The following is a 14,079-nucleotide window of genomic DNA, read 5'->3' on the forward strand; positions in this document are numbered from 1 at the left end:
ATAGTACCTCGGGTTAAGAACTTTGCTTCAGGATGAGAACAGAAATCGCGTGGCGGCGGTGCAGCAGGAGGCCCCATTAGCTAAAGTGGTGCTTCAGGTTAAGAACGGACCTCTGGAATGAATTAAGTTCTTAACCCGAGGTCCTAAGGTCTTAACCCGAGTACTGCTGCCCTGGCTAGTCTCATGTACAGTGGTACCTCTAGTTACAAACTTAATTCGTTCCAGAGGTCCGTTCTTAACCTGAAACGGTTCTTAACCTGAGGTGTGCTTTTGCTAATGGGGCCTCTTGCTGCCGCTGAGCCACCGACACACGATTTTCGTTCTCATCCTGGGGCAAAGTTCTCAGTTCAAGGTAACTCTTCCAGGTTAGCAGAGTTTGTAACCTGAGGCGTTTGTAACCCGAGGTACCACTGTAGTGCCTTCCATAGGGCTGCCCTTGGAAACCATCCAGAAAGTTCAAATAGGCACAGCATGCCATTGCCTCCTTCTGAACAGGGCTAAGCTGGCAAGGATGTATTGCGCCAGTGCTGAAATTTCTGTGTCGGTTACCAGTTGGTTTCCAAAATGCTGGTTTGGGAGTATAAGGCCCCAACATGTCCTGGGCCCTGCCTAACTCAGGAAATGCCTTCTACTAGATAAGCCCTCCTACATTGACTAACAATGCTCTGCTCCAGGCCCCGTTGTTCTGGGAACTGCTGCAATTATCTCAAATTCACTGTAGGGGCTTCTTGGTTGTGGCTCCACAGCTGCAGAATTACACTCTCCTGAGGGGTGCATCTCTGTTCTTGGTTTGGATTCCGAGATAAGTGAAAACCTTTTTTTTTTTATTTCACCAGGCATTCAGCATATAATTGGAAGTATGCATTTTGTTTTACAGTGGTACCTCTACTTACCTGCCCCTCTTGTTACGTATCCTTCGGGATATGTACATGGCAAACCCGGAAGTATATTTCCAGGCTTTGCCGTGTTCACATGCGCAGTAGCGCTCTATTGCGCCACGTGCATGTGCAGAAGCACTCTGTCGTGACTCGTGCGTGCACAGAACAGACACCTCCAGTTGCAGAAACCTTGGGATCTGACCAGAGCTCTGGAACACATCCCGTCCGCAACTGGAGGTACTACTGTATATGTTTGTAGAATGTTTTTATATGCATTGAATTATTATTTGCTCTAATTTGCATAAGCTCCATAGCAATTTGCATTAACATGTGAAACTGAAATGTGGTCAAAACCTAACTGTGCGTTGTTGTTTTTTACTTGAGATGATGTCAGGGACTGGACTGAGGGGTACGAGACCGAGGAGGAGTGGTGGGGACCGCCCCCCCGAACTTCCCAGAGAAGAGGAAGACAGTATTGAATTACAGCAGTGGTTTGAGGAAGGTCATAGCTCACAGACAGGTGAACAGAAGAGTTGGGAGGTGTTGGGAGAAGAGAAGGGGGAGACAAAGACAGAGCAGTCAGCTGACACGTTATCACTGGAGAGCATTTCTGAATCCCCCTTCCCCCAGAACCCAGCGTGCATTGAAAGTGGAAGAGTGAAGGACTCGGAGACAAATAGCCCCTGGCGGACACCGTAAGGGGAAGTGCTGTTGCTAGGAAGGGAGGGGAAAGGAGCTCAGTTGGAGCAACGCCATGAACCTAAGAGGCAGCGTACAGAGGCCTCTCACGGTGAATATTGAATAAAGACTCAGTAAGAGCTTCCTCGGCTGTCTGCCGTGAGAGTGGGGAGGATCAGAATTCACTGAAACCTGACTGATGATGTCTTCCCTGATTGGAGGAGGAAAAAGTGTGTCCAGCCAATGGGGACTGCAGAAACAGCGTGCCCGGCCAATGGGTCTCCTGAACCAGAAGCCTTGTTGGGTTCAGTACCACTACAGAATGAAGGATGGAAGAGGCTGCCTTTCTAAAGAGCCCAGGAGCTTCTGTTTAAATGGAGGAAGAGCAGAATTTTCTTGCTCTGGTGAGCAGGCCTAAAACCAGTGGCTTTAGGGAAGCAGGTTTTGGCAACGCATCAGGAGAAACTTCCTTGGGTGAAGAGCTGTTAAACTCGTTCAGTGGGTTCCCCAAAAAACCTTTGGCAATTTTGAAGTGGTCCCCTTGCGGGTGAGGGTGGGGATTGCTGGACTAAGATAGTTCCTTAATCCCCTCCAACTCCATTCTGCTAACCTCTTGAGATCAGAGGTGATCATTGTTCTCCATTTGTCTTCCACTCCTTTTCCCAGCACCCCTGCTTTTCTCCCCCCCTCCCCCATTGTCATGGTTCTTATTTAGATGGACAACACGCTCACCAGGAAAGAGGGGAAACATTTCTTTTTATTCGTCAGCTCGGTGCTTGACAAATGACAATTCCAAGGGAGAAGAGCCCTGCCAAATCCCAGCCGCGAGGTTCCCTTGCCGCATGTTAATAGCTGGTTCCTGAACCAAAGCCTCGCTTCTCTGCCCGGGGTTCGCTTACACAAAATAAAAAGGACGCTGGCTTGGTTGTCATCCTGATGCTTAACTTGCATGCCAGAGATAACAGCCAAGCGACTGATGGCAGGAAAGGAGGCAGAAGAATTCTGGAGCCAAGTGGAGGATTAAAAAGCTGGATTTCCCCCACGGGGAGAAACAGCCATGTGGGTGCAGCTTAAAGAGGGAAGGCTGATCCCAGAAGGATGGGGAATCGCCCCTGCTCAGCGGATTCAACTTGCAGCCTTGCACTTTGGGCTCGCTGCTTCTCTCCAAACACAAAACGGATCGAAAGCAGCCAAATTGTGCCAAAGCCTGTGCATATGAGACACATCACCAGAGCCAGCTTCGGTGTGTAAAGAGGACTAGCTGGTGCCTGCCTTCTGACGGTGGCAACAAGAAGCGGCAAACGGCAAGGAAAGGTGGCAGACGGCAATAGCGCTTTGGTGAAGGGATGGTCCATTGCTCAGTATCTCTGTGCCCAAGAGCAAGCCGGCAGGAAATCACACTGCTCAAAGTTGGAGTTAACTCTTTCTGAGCAAAACCACAATCAACTGAGTGTCAGGCCTAACGAGGACAGCACCTCCTCTCCAGTAGGTCTTACCCCATGCATCAGTTGCCAAGATTGAAAGTCCTCACCTCCTCCCAGCCATCGAAGTCCCCTCCTCTCCAGGCCTTTCCCCCAGTAACCGGAGACTGTCTGCAAGCAGTCAACCTCTCCGCCACCTTTTTCATGCTTCTTTTTCTTCTGGGAGACAACGCAGGGAAGGGAGATTTCAATGGTGGCTTCTGGTCCCTTGCTGGGGGCTACCATTTTACTTTCCCACAATGCCTCAGTGAAACAAGGCCGAGAACCATCATTTTCTGATTTTATAGTTTAAATCAACTATTGTTTGCATTGCACTGTGTTTCTTGTACACTGCTGAGAGAATATTGTAATTTATCAGTATATAAATTGTCTAAATAATAAATACCATATTTTTCCGTGTATAAGATGACCCCTATTTTTTTTTACCCAAAATTAAGAAATTAAGTTGTTTAGCTTGGGGGGGGTTGGGGAGGTCACTTCTGCCAATTGCTCACCCACGTGCCCGCCATTGCCAATTGCTTGCCACAGCCACTGCCGATTGCACATCTCACCGCAGCCACCAATTGTCTGCTCACTGCCACCAACAGCCCACCGCCCACCTGCCCAATTGCTGCAGCCACAGCCAATCACCAGCAGGCCTTGCCGCAGCCACCAATCAGCCGCCCAATCGCCGCTGCCAATCTCCTGCTTGCTGCTGCCATTAATCACACATCGTCCCCCCACTGCATTCACTATCTGTGTATAAGATGACCCCCAATTTTTGCCTAATTTTGTAAAGCAAAAAAGCATCGTCTTATACACGTAAAAAATGTGGTAACTATTCTGCTCTGCTTCCCACCATATTTCCTGGGTCAATCCTTGCCGCTGGTTTTAACCTTCAAAGCCCTATGTGGCTTGGAGGCTGCAAAGCTATCAAGAAAGAGAAGCAGGAATAGATGGTTTTTTAAAGCCTGTTTCAAAAAAAAAAAAAAGATCAAAGAGGCCAATCAAACTGCAGTAGTTTAATTTCATAGAGGTGGAGGCACTGCTGAAAAGCCACTCTTCCTCTCATGCCCACAAGCCTAATCGACCTTACGGGTGAGAATAAGAGGGACTTCAAAGCTGTTCTCAGCACACAGGCTAAGTGCTGTTTCGCTTATATTGCCTCTCTGTTTATATCCTGTTTGGCTTTCTTCATTATTATCCATGTCTTTTAAACATTTATTACCCTTACAATCAAATTACACCAAGTTCGAAAATCAGCAACAGGGACACAATACACAGAAAACAAGTAAACTGGGGGGGGACCTCTCCAATGAAGAATAGATTATGGACAAAGATTGTCGTGAGATTTACCATTCCAAAACACTGCAAATAAGAGCCATCTTTCAAGAAACCTGCTTGTCTGCCATATGGGTCTTCTAGAATAATAGGTTAATTTTGATTGTGCGATGGGACGCGGGTGGCACTGTGGTCTAAACCACTGAGCCTCTTGGGTTTGCCAATCAGAAGGCCGGCCGTTTGGATCCCCGCAACAGGGTGAGCTCCTGTTGCTCTGTCCCAGCTCCTGCGAACCTAGCACTTCGAAAACACACCAGTGCAAGTAGATAAATAGGTACCACTGTGATGGGAAGGTAAACGGCATTTCCGTGAGCTCTGGTTTCCGTCACGGTGCTCTGTTGCGCCAGAAGCGATTTAGTCCTGCTGGTCACATGACCCGGAAAGCTGTCTGTGGACAAACGCAGGCTCTCTCGGCCTGAAAGCAAGATGAGCGTGGCAACCCCATAGTCGCCTTTGACTGGACTTAACCATCCAGGGGTCTTTTACTTTTTACCTGTGACTTTCAGAGTAAATGAATGAATAAACAGCAGTCGGAAAGACCACAGTACAGCTCACTCTTCCTTGCTCGTTTTTAAGGATAATTACTGGTTTACCTGACACAGATGTTTTTAAGAGGGGTGCTCATGCTCCTTTGAGCTGTGAGCTCCCTAATATCCACAAGCGCCAGGGTCACTTTGAACAGCATGGTTCCCTGCACCACAATTATGGGATAATATGTTTGCTATTGTGCAATGCGGGTTATCCTGCATATAGATGCCCATAGGAAATTATCTTGTGTGAAAGTGGTCCAAAACCTCAAGCAAATCCAGCAACACCAGGAACTGGGAAACATGAAGAACTAACAGAGCAATAGCCTAACCAAGCCTACTCAGAAGTAAGTCCTACAGAATTCAAGAAGGGCCAGGACTGCGGCCCAAGTTCTAACCAATCATGTCCTTAAACAATAAGCATTGGTATTTGTGGGAATTTAAAGCATTCCAGCTTTTAGATTACCAATATATACGAAATCAGTTTTTACGGTTGATGTCAGCATATTTCATTCTCCCGTTGCTGGATGTGTGGTTGTTACATCACATGCCTGTGTTTACATTCCATGCTTGGAAAGTGTGAGAACAGAAGCCAGTTCTCTCTCTTCCGCTGTACAGTGGTACCTCAGGTTACATATGCTTCAGGTTACAGACTCCGCTAACCCAGAAATAGTACCTTGGGTTAAGAACTTTGCTTCAGGATGAGAACAGAAATCGTGCTCCAGCGGCGCAGCAGCAGCAGGAGGCCCCATTAGCTAAAGTGGTGCTTCAGGTTAAGAACAGTTTCTGGTTAAGAACGGACCTCCGGAATGAATTAAGTACTTAACCTGAAGTACCACTGTATTGTGCTTTTGTACTTTCTCTCTCAGAGAAGATGTGAGAGGATGCCATGATTGCTTTGTCCTGTTGTTGTTGTTTAGTCGTTTAGTCGTGTCCGACTCTTTGTGACCCCATGGACCAGAGCACGCCAGGCACTCCTGTCTTCCACTGCCTCCCACAGTTTGTTCAGCATTTGATTTCTGCCATTTATAATTTCAGGACATGATGTTCAGCTCTATACGATGTGCTCTCGGTTTATTTCTTTCCAATTCTCATCATAAGAGAATTGATCTAGGCTAGGAAGCCTTAATTTCCCTTCTTCCTTCCTCTTTAAGCAGGTACATTGGCATCCCGCTGAATTGCATTGAACAGTGACTCACAATTTAAACCATGTTCCTTTCCAACACAGAGAAAGTCAAGTCTTAATTTAATGGGTCCACCCCTCCAATCAAGTAAATTAATAAAAATACTTAACTATTTAATGTGTCAACATGAATAGAAGTTATTAATATTGCAGTTGTTGTATAAGGGATTATTATTATGACTGGAATGTAATTGAAATTAATAAGATTTTGGAACGCAGAAATAAAGAAAACTGTCAAACCATCAATTCTAGCACACAGGGGGGGCACTTTATCTAAATTATATAATTCGGTATTTGAACGATTGGTATTAATAATTGTATTATAAATTGGTATTGTTATAAAGAGGCTTTTATTGGATTATAACTAAAAACTAATAAAGATTATTATAAAATATATATACAGTGGCACCTTGGTTCTCAAACTTAATCTGTTCCGGAAGTCCGTTCCAAAACCAAAGCATTCCAAAACCAAGGCACGCTTTCTCATAGAAAGTAATGCAAAATGGATTAATCCGTTCCAGACTTTAAGAAACAACCCCTAAAACAGCAATTTAACATGAAATTTACTATCTAACGAGACCATTAATCCATCAAATGAAAGCAATAATCAATAAAAGAAATGAGACAGTATTGTAGATGATAAAAATTTAAAGTATTTTTGTTCCTTACTGGCACTGATGATAGTCATTGTTTGGATGGGGGGCTTTTATCCATTTCCACAATCACACAATCAATCAATCAATCAATCAGTAATACAGCTGTGTTCCGAAATGTTTGAAAACCAAGACACGGCTTCTGATTTGTGCAGGCACCCCGGAAACAATAGCTGACAGCCGCATTGGACATTCGGCTTCCGAAAAATATTCGAAATCTAGAACACGTACTTCCGGGTTTTTGGCGTTTGAGAACCAAGGCGTTTGGGAACCAAGGTGTTTGAGTACCAAGGTGTTTGAGAACCAAGGTACCACTGTACTTAACTGAGGTTCTGCCCCCTCTAACATAAAGGCTGCCCAAACCAACATAATTCCTGGAAAGCTTGAGGCCCCTCGCTTTTGCTTCCCTCGATTTCCATCCAGAAAACTCTGGTGCAAATCAGGGCGAGGTGCTCAAAGGGGCAGATAAGAACAGGTGTTGACAGGAAGCAAAAAAAACGCTCCCAGCGAGCTAAAATGGAAAGGTGGCAGAGGGCAGATGAAGAGCGGAGGCAGGAACGAGCTTTGCAGCCTTGTCACCTGTATCCAAGCTGTTCTTCTGATTAGGAAATTGACAGATGTTGGCGCCAAGTAATTGAGCGTGCGGAAGAGCACAAAGGATAACCATAGGTGGAAGCCACAGTGCAACTCGGCTCTAATGAGATGTGCATCTCCTTTGTCTAACTTCGGCCCCACACTTCTGGCTCCAGAAAGTGCTCTGGTTTGAATTGAGCACTCCACAAAAAGGGACGTGAGTCCCCAAATGGCAAGGCACTTTTCGGAGACAGCAGAAAGCCTCCGGTTCTCACCATGTTTGGTTCCTTACAATTCTTCTGATCCTTTGCCGTTACGGCGTTTCCCTCTAGAGAGGAACCAGCTTGATTTGCAAAGAAATTAGATTGAAAACAGTCGCTGGGAATCCTAGCTGATACCACACTCCAGGGACCTCTCTGGCTGGCAATCAGGAACAGTATTTTTGGGGAGGTGAGTGTGGGGTTTAATGGGGGGGAGTACTGAATATTAATTAAGACCTGATTTTACAGTTTTAGGCTGAAGAGAAAGGAGGGGCTGTGTTTCCTGGCCTCCCAACATATGGCAAGAGAAATAACAAAAGTCACAGCAAAAGACAGTGTCAGAATAATAGCTTGATTCTGAGCAAGGCTATTTAATCGGCTTGGTGGCTGTAAGCTCTCTTTAGACCCCAAAAGTGCATGTGTGTTTGTGTGTGTGGCTTACACACTTATGTCACGGAGGCATGAAAATGGGACAGTATGCCCAGACAGCCACAGCAGGGTGCACCTATTATTCAGGTAGCCATAACATTGATGAGCCACTCTTCTGTTTACAATGCTCAAAGCAATTTACATCCACTGAATCACAGCGAATGAGGGGAAGCAGAGCAGGTACCTAACATTTGTCTCCCACAGTAATGCGTGCTACCGGTTCTCTCTCCTACCTCCTTGATAAAGTCCAGACTTTTCCATTTTGGCCTATTGCCTGTGTTGGGGGGAACAACCACCAGCTACCAGGAAAATGTGGGGCCACCAACTTGCAGAATCAGACAGAATCAGACAGAAAGAAGATGCTTAACCCCTCCCCTCCCCTGCTGATTCTCCCATGCAAAGGCTTAACCCCTCCCACCCACGCCAATCCTCCGCCCTGCAAATGCCCTTTGGATTTCTTCCTTCAAGACAGGTTCCTAAACTGGCTGGAGACTGGGAATGACATTGGGAGGTGTATTTGCAAAAGAGAACTGGAGAGCCTGGCTGCTAACCACACCTGCTCGCCTGTGAGTTCTCCCCAGCAAATGGCCTTTCCATGTTCAGCTTATCTGTGCGTGTTTGGGAACATGGATTTGCAGAGATAGAATAGGCCCTTATGGCACAAGGCCAGGTTATGCCTGCATTGCATGCAACACCTAAACTCACTCTTATGAGCCAAAATGGAAGAGCTACAGAATCCAGTGCATTTATTTGTTAAAACAGAACAGTGCAGCAAAGATACTAACAATTAACTTATAAAAATAGCACTCTAAGAGCTGGAAAAGGGAGGTGTAAACCTGCAATAAATACTGTAATGGACTTGCACCATTTCCCTGCCCCCCCCCAGCAAGATTTCATAAAGATCAGCTGGTTAATGCTCTATGCTGGCATGCTTTAAAGTAAGCAAGTGAGCTCTCAATATGATAAATTATTCCGCCGGGCCCCCCGTCTTTCTAGAAAGATGTACCAGAGTTCAAAGCCTCTTTGAAAACCCTGCTTTCATGTGTTTGATTTACAAAAGAAAGCACTTCTTCACCAGTGTTAACTTGTGGAATTCATTGCGTCGGGATTTGACGACAGCCAGCAGCTTAAGAGTGGTTTCAAAGGGGATTTGAGGAACTGGTGGAAGAGAAGTCTATTCCCCAGCCACTTCCGGGCATGCTGGTTAAAATACAAGTGGCTGGGGAACAAATCGTGAGAGAGAGAGCTGCCTATGTTTCCCCATGTTTGTGGGCTTCCAAAACACCTTTGGGAACAAAATGCCAGGTTTCCTTGTGTATTATTTTTTTAGATTACTGTATATCAAGCTCTGAGTCTTCCAACTCAAGGTGACGCACATTCCTAATGGTAAGAGCAGTTTGACAGCGGAACTGCCTGCCACAGGAGGTGGGAGGTTCTCCTTTGCTATTTTAAGCAAGATGGGTGTCTGTCAAGGACCAGTTGCAAATACGTATCCTACATGCAGACCCTGCATTGAGCAAAGGGGCGGACGAGGAGACCTGCAAAATCCCGTTCCAGCTCTACATACCTGTACACGAGACTCCCAGCCAGGTGGCCCTTGCTCCCGTTACGAAGCAGACCCTGACTCGCTTTGCTTCAACAAAGCGGTTTTCCCGGATGCCCTCGGGCAAGAGCCCTTCCACTCGATCCAGAATCCCTTAGATGTGCTTAGCGTTGAGGGAAGTCACTCTGTTCATTCTCAGAGGCCCTTGGGTCTCCCATTCAGCCTGGACCTCTTTATCCTCCGGCACGACCCCCACCTCCCATATATCTTTCCTTCTTTTGGGGGAAGCCCCTTTGGGGGGGGATCTGGAGGAAATGGGAGGAGCCGCGGGTCCCGCCCCCTCTCACCTCACCAGCCCAGGCGTCAGTCTCCGCTGCTCTGCGTCTGCGGGGAGGGGAGACCTCAATCCGAATTAATTCCTTCCAACTCCTCGACTCCTTTCTTACGCGGGACTTGAGCCACTCCCCGCTGCAAGCGCCCGCCTCCCGCGCTTAGCCGGCGGCTCCTTGCAGCGGCAGCTGCCAGCACCGTCCGCAGGGGCTCCTTTCCCCAGCTCGGGGGGCGCGGGGAGCCGCCGCAAAGACCGGGACGCGGGCAGACGCGAGAGATGCTAGTTGCGCGCAGGAGCCTCGGGGAGAGGCGCGCAGAGAGGACTGTTGTAGTGGCTCCGGCGGCCGCCAGGCGGCGTCGCGGCGACTCCCTCTCCGCCAGCTCCGCTTTCCTGCACGTTTAGCAAAAAGCTGGGACTTCTCCGAGCAGCCGCCTCCGAGCTGCTAGCCCGCCTGCTCGCCCTCGCCGCAGCAGCAACAGCAGCCCAGTTTCTGGATGCGCTGGAGAATTAAGGACCTCCGCAGAGGTTTAAGTTTCCTGATCCCAGCGCGCTGGGGGAAGGAGCTTGGAGAGGAGAAAGGGAAAAGGTGGGGGTGGCACAGAGAGAGAGAGAGGGAGAGGGAGAGGGAGGACTCTGCAAAGCCTCTTCTCCTTCTTCCCTTTCCTCCATCCCTCCGGATCGCCGCTGCCCAGGCAGCTCAAGCCCGCGGGATCCAAGGCGGCAGCCCGCTGCGCTCGCCCAGCCGCCCCTGCAAAAGAAGACGCCGCTCCCACCGCGTCGGGGAGGCTCCGTCCTTTGCCAAGAGAGTGGCGAGTTCCCTCCGAGGTAGGTGGCGGGACGACGGGGCAGGTTCCCGGAGCGGGGCGCAGGCCCCGGGGGCAGGGACCCGCTTCCAGGGGGGCGGGGCTGCTTTTCCCGGTTAAAACCAAAGGATCCAGCCAGGGATCCCTCGAGGGCAGCTCGTGTGGACCGCACATCCCAACCCAAGGCAGTGAAGCCACGTGTGCGTGTGGTCAGTTCTCATCATCCCCCCAGAGAGACCCGGAGGACCCTCGCCAGCAGCGGCAGAAAGGTCTGCAGAAGTCGGAATCGGTTCCTGCGGGCAGAATCGGTGCCCATCCAAACCCCCGGGGTGACCATCAGTAGTGCCCTGCCAGCCCCGACCTTGGTGCTGCCACCCGCAGCCAGCGAGGAAACACACACACACACCCAGCGTGCAAACGGACCACCCAAACTCAGCCAGCATCTTGGCATCAGTCACGACCAGAATACAAAAGTGACCACCTAAGCAGGCAACCCAACTCGGGCTCTCTTGTCTGGCCATCGAGGTCCAGCTTCTGCTACCCAGCACGGCGTACAGGTCCAGAACCAGCTCAAGGGAACTGGGTTCCCTGCCAACACCAGCCCAGAGATCTGCCAACCTCGCCTGCCACGGCGCTCAGCCCAGACCATGCACTGAGCAAGCTGGCTCCCAGCAAACCGAGAAGATAATCCAGAATTGAGGAGACAAACCTAAGTCCTGGGTGTGCAGCGGAGACGGCTGTCTAGTCCGATTTTTGCTCTCCGGTGCAGGCAAGGAGGACGTGCCAAGCCCACAGGGCAAGCTCTCCTCACCACCACCAGAATGTCAGTGGTGCGCAGGAAGTTCGGAGACGAATACCAGGCCGTGATGGGCACGTCGGCGAGGCGGAAGCGCCAGCGCTTTGTGGACAAGAACGGCCGCTGCAACGTCCAGCACGGGAACCTGGGCAGCGAGAACAGCCGCTACCTGACAGACCTCTTTACCACCTTAGTGGACCTTAAGTGGCGATGGAACCTGCTCATCTTCCTGTTGACCTACACAGTGGCCTGGCTGGTCATGGCCTCCATGTGGTGGGGGATCGCCTACTTGCGAGGAGACCTGGACATGCACCACGGACACAGCCCCGGGCACAACCCCTGTGTGGCCAACGTCTACAACTTCCCCTCAGCCTTCCTCTTCTTCATCGAGACGGAGGCCACCATCGGCTACGGGCACCGCTACATCACTGAGCGCTGCCCTGAGGGCATCGTGCTCTTCCTCTTCCAGTCGCTTCTGGGCTCCGTGGTGGACGCCTTTCTCATTGGCTGCATGTTCATCAAGATGTCCCAACCCAAGAAAAGGGCCGAGACCCTCATGTTCAGCCGCGCCGCGGTCATCTCCAAGCGAGACGGGAAGCTGTGCCTCATGTTCCGTGTGGGGAACCTGCGCAACAGCCACATGGTCTCGGCCCAGATCCGCTGCAAACTTATCAAGGTGAGTTGTTTCCTCGATGGGATCCCAGCTTCACAGGGAAGAGGGTGGGGTCGCACTCACGTCCTGGGAAGCTAGAGAGCTGGATTTCAATGTGGGAGAGGCCTAGATTCAAATCTCGCCTCTGGGCTCCTGGGCCCATGCCTTCTGGGCTTGTAGAAGCCCCTCGGTCTCAGTTCCGTCATCTGTGAAATGGGAACATTAAGAATTGTGTGATGAGCTTACTGTGAGCACAATAAAAAGGCCTTTGAGGATGAAAGTTGCCTTGTAAAAGATGCATATTAGCAGGCACTGAACAGAGAGGGGGGGAAGTGGTTCCAAGGAGGGAGAGCGGGTAGGATTGGGGGTTTGTGGCAAAGGATCCAAAGAGAATGCCAAAATGGCTGATCCCATGTCATGTGCTAGAGATTTGGCACAATTCTTTTCAGATTAAGGAGACATTTTCTTCCCAATGTCTCAACAAATGAAACTGACTTGTAAAAATGTTACATGGGGAAAAAATATATACGAGAGAGAGAGAGACATTGCACACACTTTTGTAACTCAAGAAAATCTTTAATAAACCAAAAACAAAACCTGAAGGTTTGGAGTAAGCCCCCTTGTGTTCAGTGGGATTTTTCTCCCAGGTAGGCAAGCCTAGGGTCAGATTACAAACAGTTTCTTAAATTCAGCATCTTCACATCTTCCTCTCTCCCCCTGCCCCATCCCTTAAAAACAATAATCAATCTCGTGTAAGGAAGTGGGTTTGGGTGGCAAATCAAACGAGAGAAGATAAGCAATTTGGAATTTCGGAAGCATGTTTGCATTAGAGGCCCAGACAACCTTGCACCCGAGTGGGGATATCAATTTTGTTAGCAAATAAACAAATAAAAGAAAAAACGAGGAGGATTTGCTGGTGAATTCCCCTCCCCCTCCGCAATTGGATTTGTGCATGGCTCCATCTGAGGGAGGGCTCAGCCCTGGAGCCTATTTTCAATGCCCATCCTGAAACATGAGATATCAAGCTAAATGCAAAAGTGTATTGTAAGCCTATGCAAATGACCATAGCTTTCCACTTAGCTGGGATAGCTCAGTCTGTAGAGCATGAGACTCTGAATCTCAGGGCTGTGGGTTTGAGCCCCAGGTTGGGCAAAGGGGGGCTCAAACCCACAAAAAAGGGGGTTGGACTAGATGACCCTCGTGGTCCCTTCCAACTCTGCAGTTCTCTGGTTCTACCAAGCAACCTTGGCCAGCACCTGCACCTGCCTTGTGCACTGCTGAGTAAATGGCCAACCACTGACCTCACCATCCATCACATGGTTGGAGAAAATAAGTTGATTCCAGATGCCATCAAGGACCATCTGTTTATGCAGGAAAGATCACCACTTTGTTCCCAGCGAAACCATGATGCAATGGTCAAGACAGCAGCAAGCCCAAAGGTGGAGGGAATAATATGAAAAGCAGGTGTGTTGGTCCATTAAAAAAAAAAACTGAGCTGAAACTGCTTTGGGAAGGGGAATTGCCAGTGAAGTCCTATCTCAGGATTCCAAGCCGGCGGGAAAAGGTCACAGTTGCTTTGCAGCGAAGGCTCAGGAGAACGATGGTTCTTTCATATGGGTCAGGTTGAGAGCCTGGCAAAGGACCAGCAAACACCAGGGCTGAATGCTGGAGAGGAGGCTAAGAGGTCTCATAGCAGAGTGTTTGGAAAGCAGAGAGAGAGAGCGAGCAGAAAGGGGTGTCGAGGAAGATAAGGCAAGCAACAGAAACACAGGGAGGAGGTTGGGAAGTGAGATCCTGAGCAGCTCGGTTCCTCCCCGCCATGCGATGCATAACAAACACAGAAGCTCACGCTCATGGAAAGCTGAGATAGTCAATAGCACGGGCAGAAATCAAGATAAATGCAGGAAATTAGCAAGTGAAGCCTTGGCATTCACTCCCAGAGACCAGCCAGAGGAAAATGATAGGTGGTGGC

The 14,079-nt window shown here is 49.2% G+C and overlaps 1 protein-coding gene across 2 annotated transcripts in view; it reads left to right on the forward strand.

Annotated features, from left to right (window-relative positions):
• LOC309354179 (G protein-activated inward rectifier potassium channel 1-like) overlaps nucleotides 1-14,079 on the forward strand; it is a 230,459-nt gene that overhangs the window by 190,000 nt on the left and 26,380 nt on the right. The window contains exon 2 of one of the 2 annotated variants that reach the window (XM_081884177.1): nucleotides 10,486-12,131. In XM_081884177.1, the coding sequence (XP_081740303.1) occupies nucleotides 11,481-12,131 (651 nt within the window). In that variant the 5' untranslated portion in view covers nucleotides 10,486-11,480. Of the gene's footprint in view, nucleotides 1-9,907; nucleotides 12,132-14,079 lie in introns of those variants that run through there. The other variant, XM_081884176.1, reaches the window with a different exon arrangement.

The sequence above is a fragment of the Podarcis melisellensis genome, assembly GCF_964234715.1.
Source record: "Podarcis melisellensis genome assembly, chromosome: 13".
NCBI lineage: Eukaryota > Metazoa > Chordata > Lepidosauria > Squamata > Lacertidae > Podarcis > Podarcis melisellensis.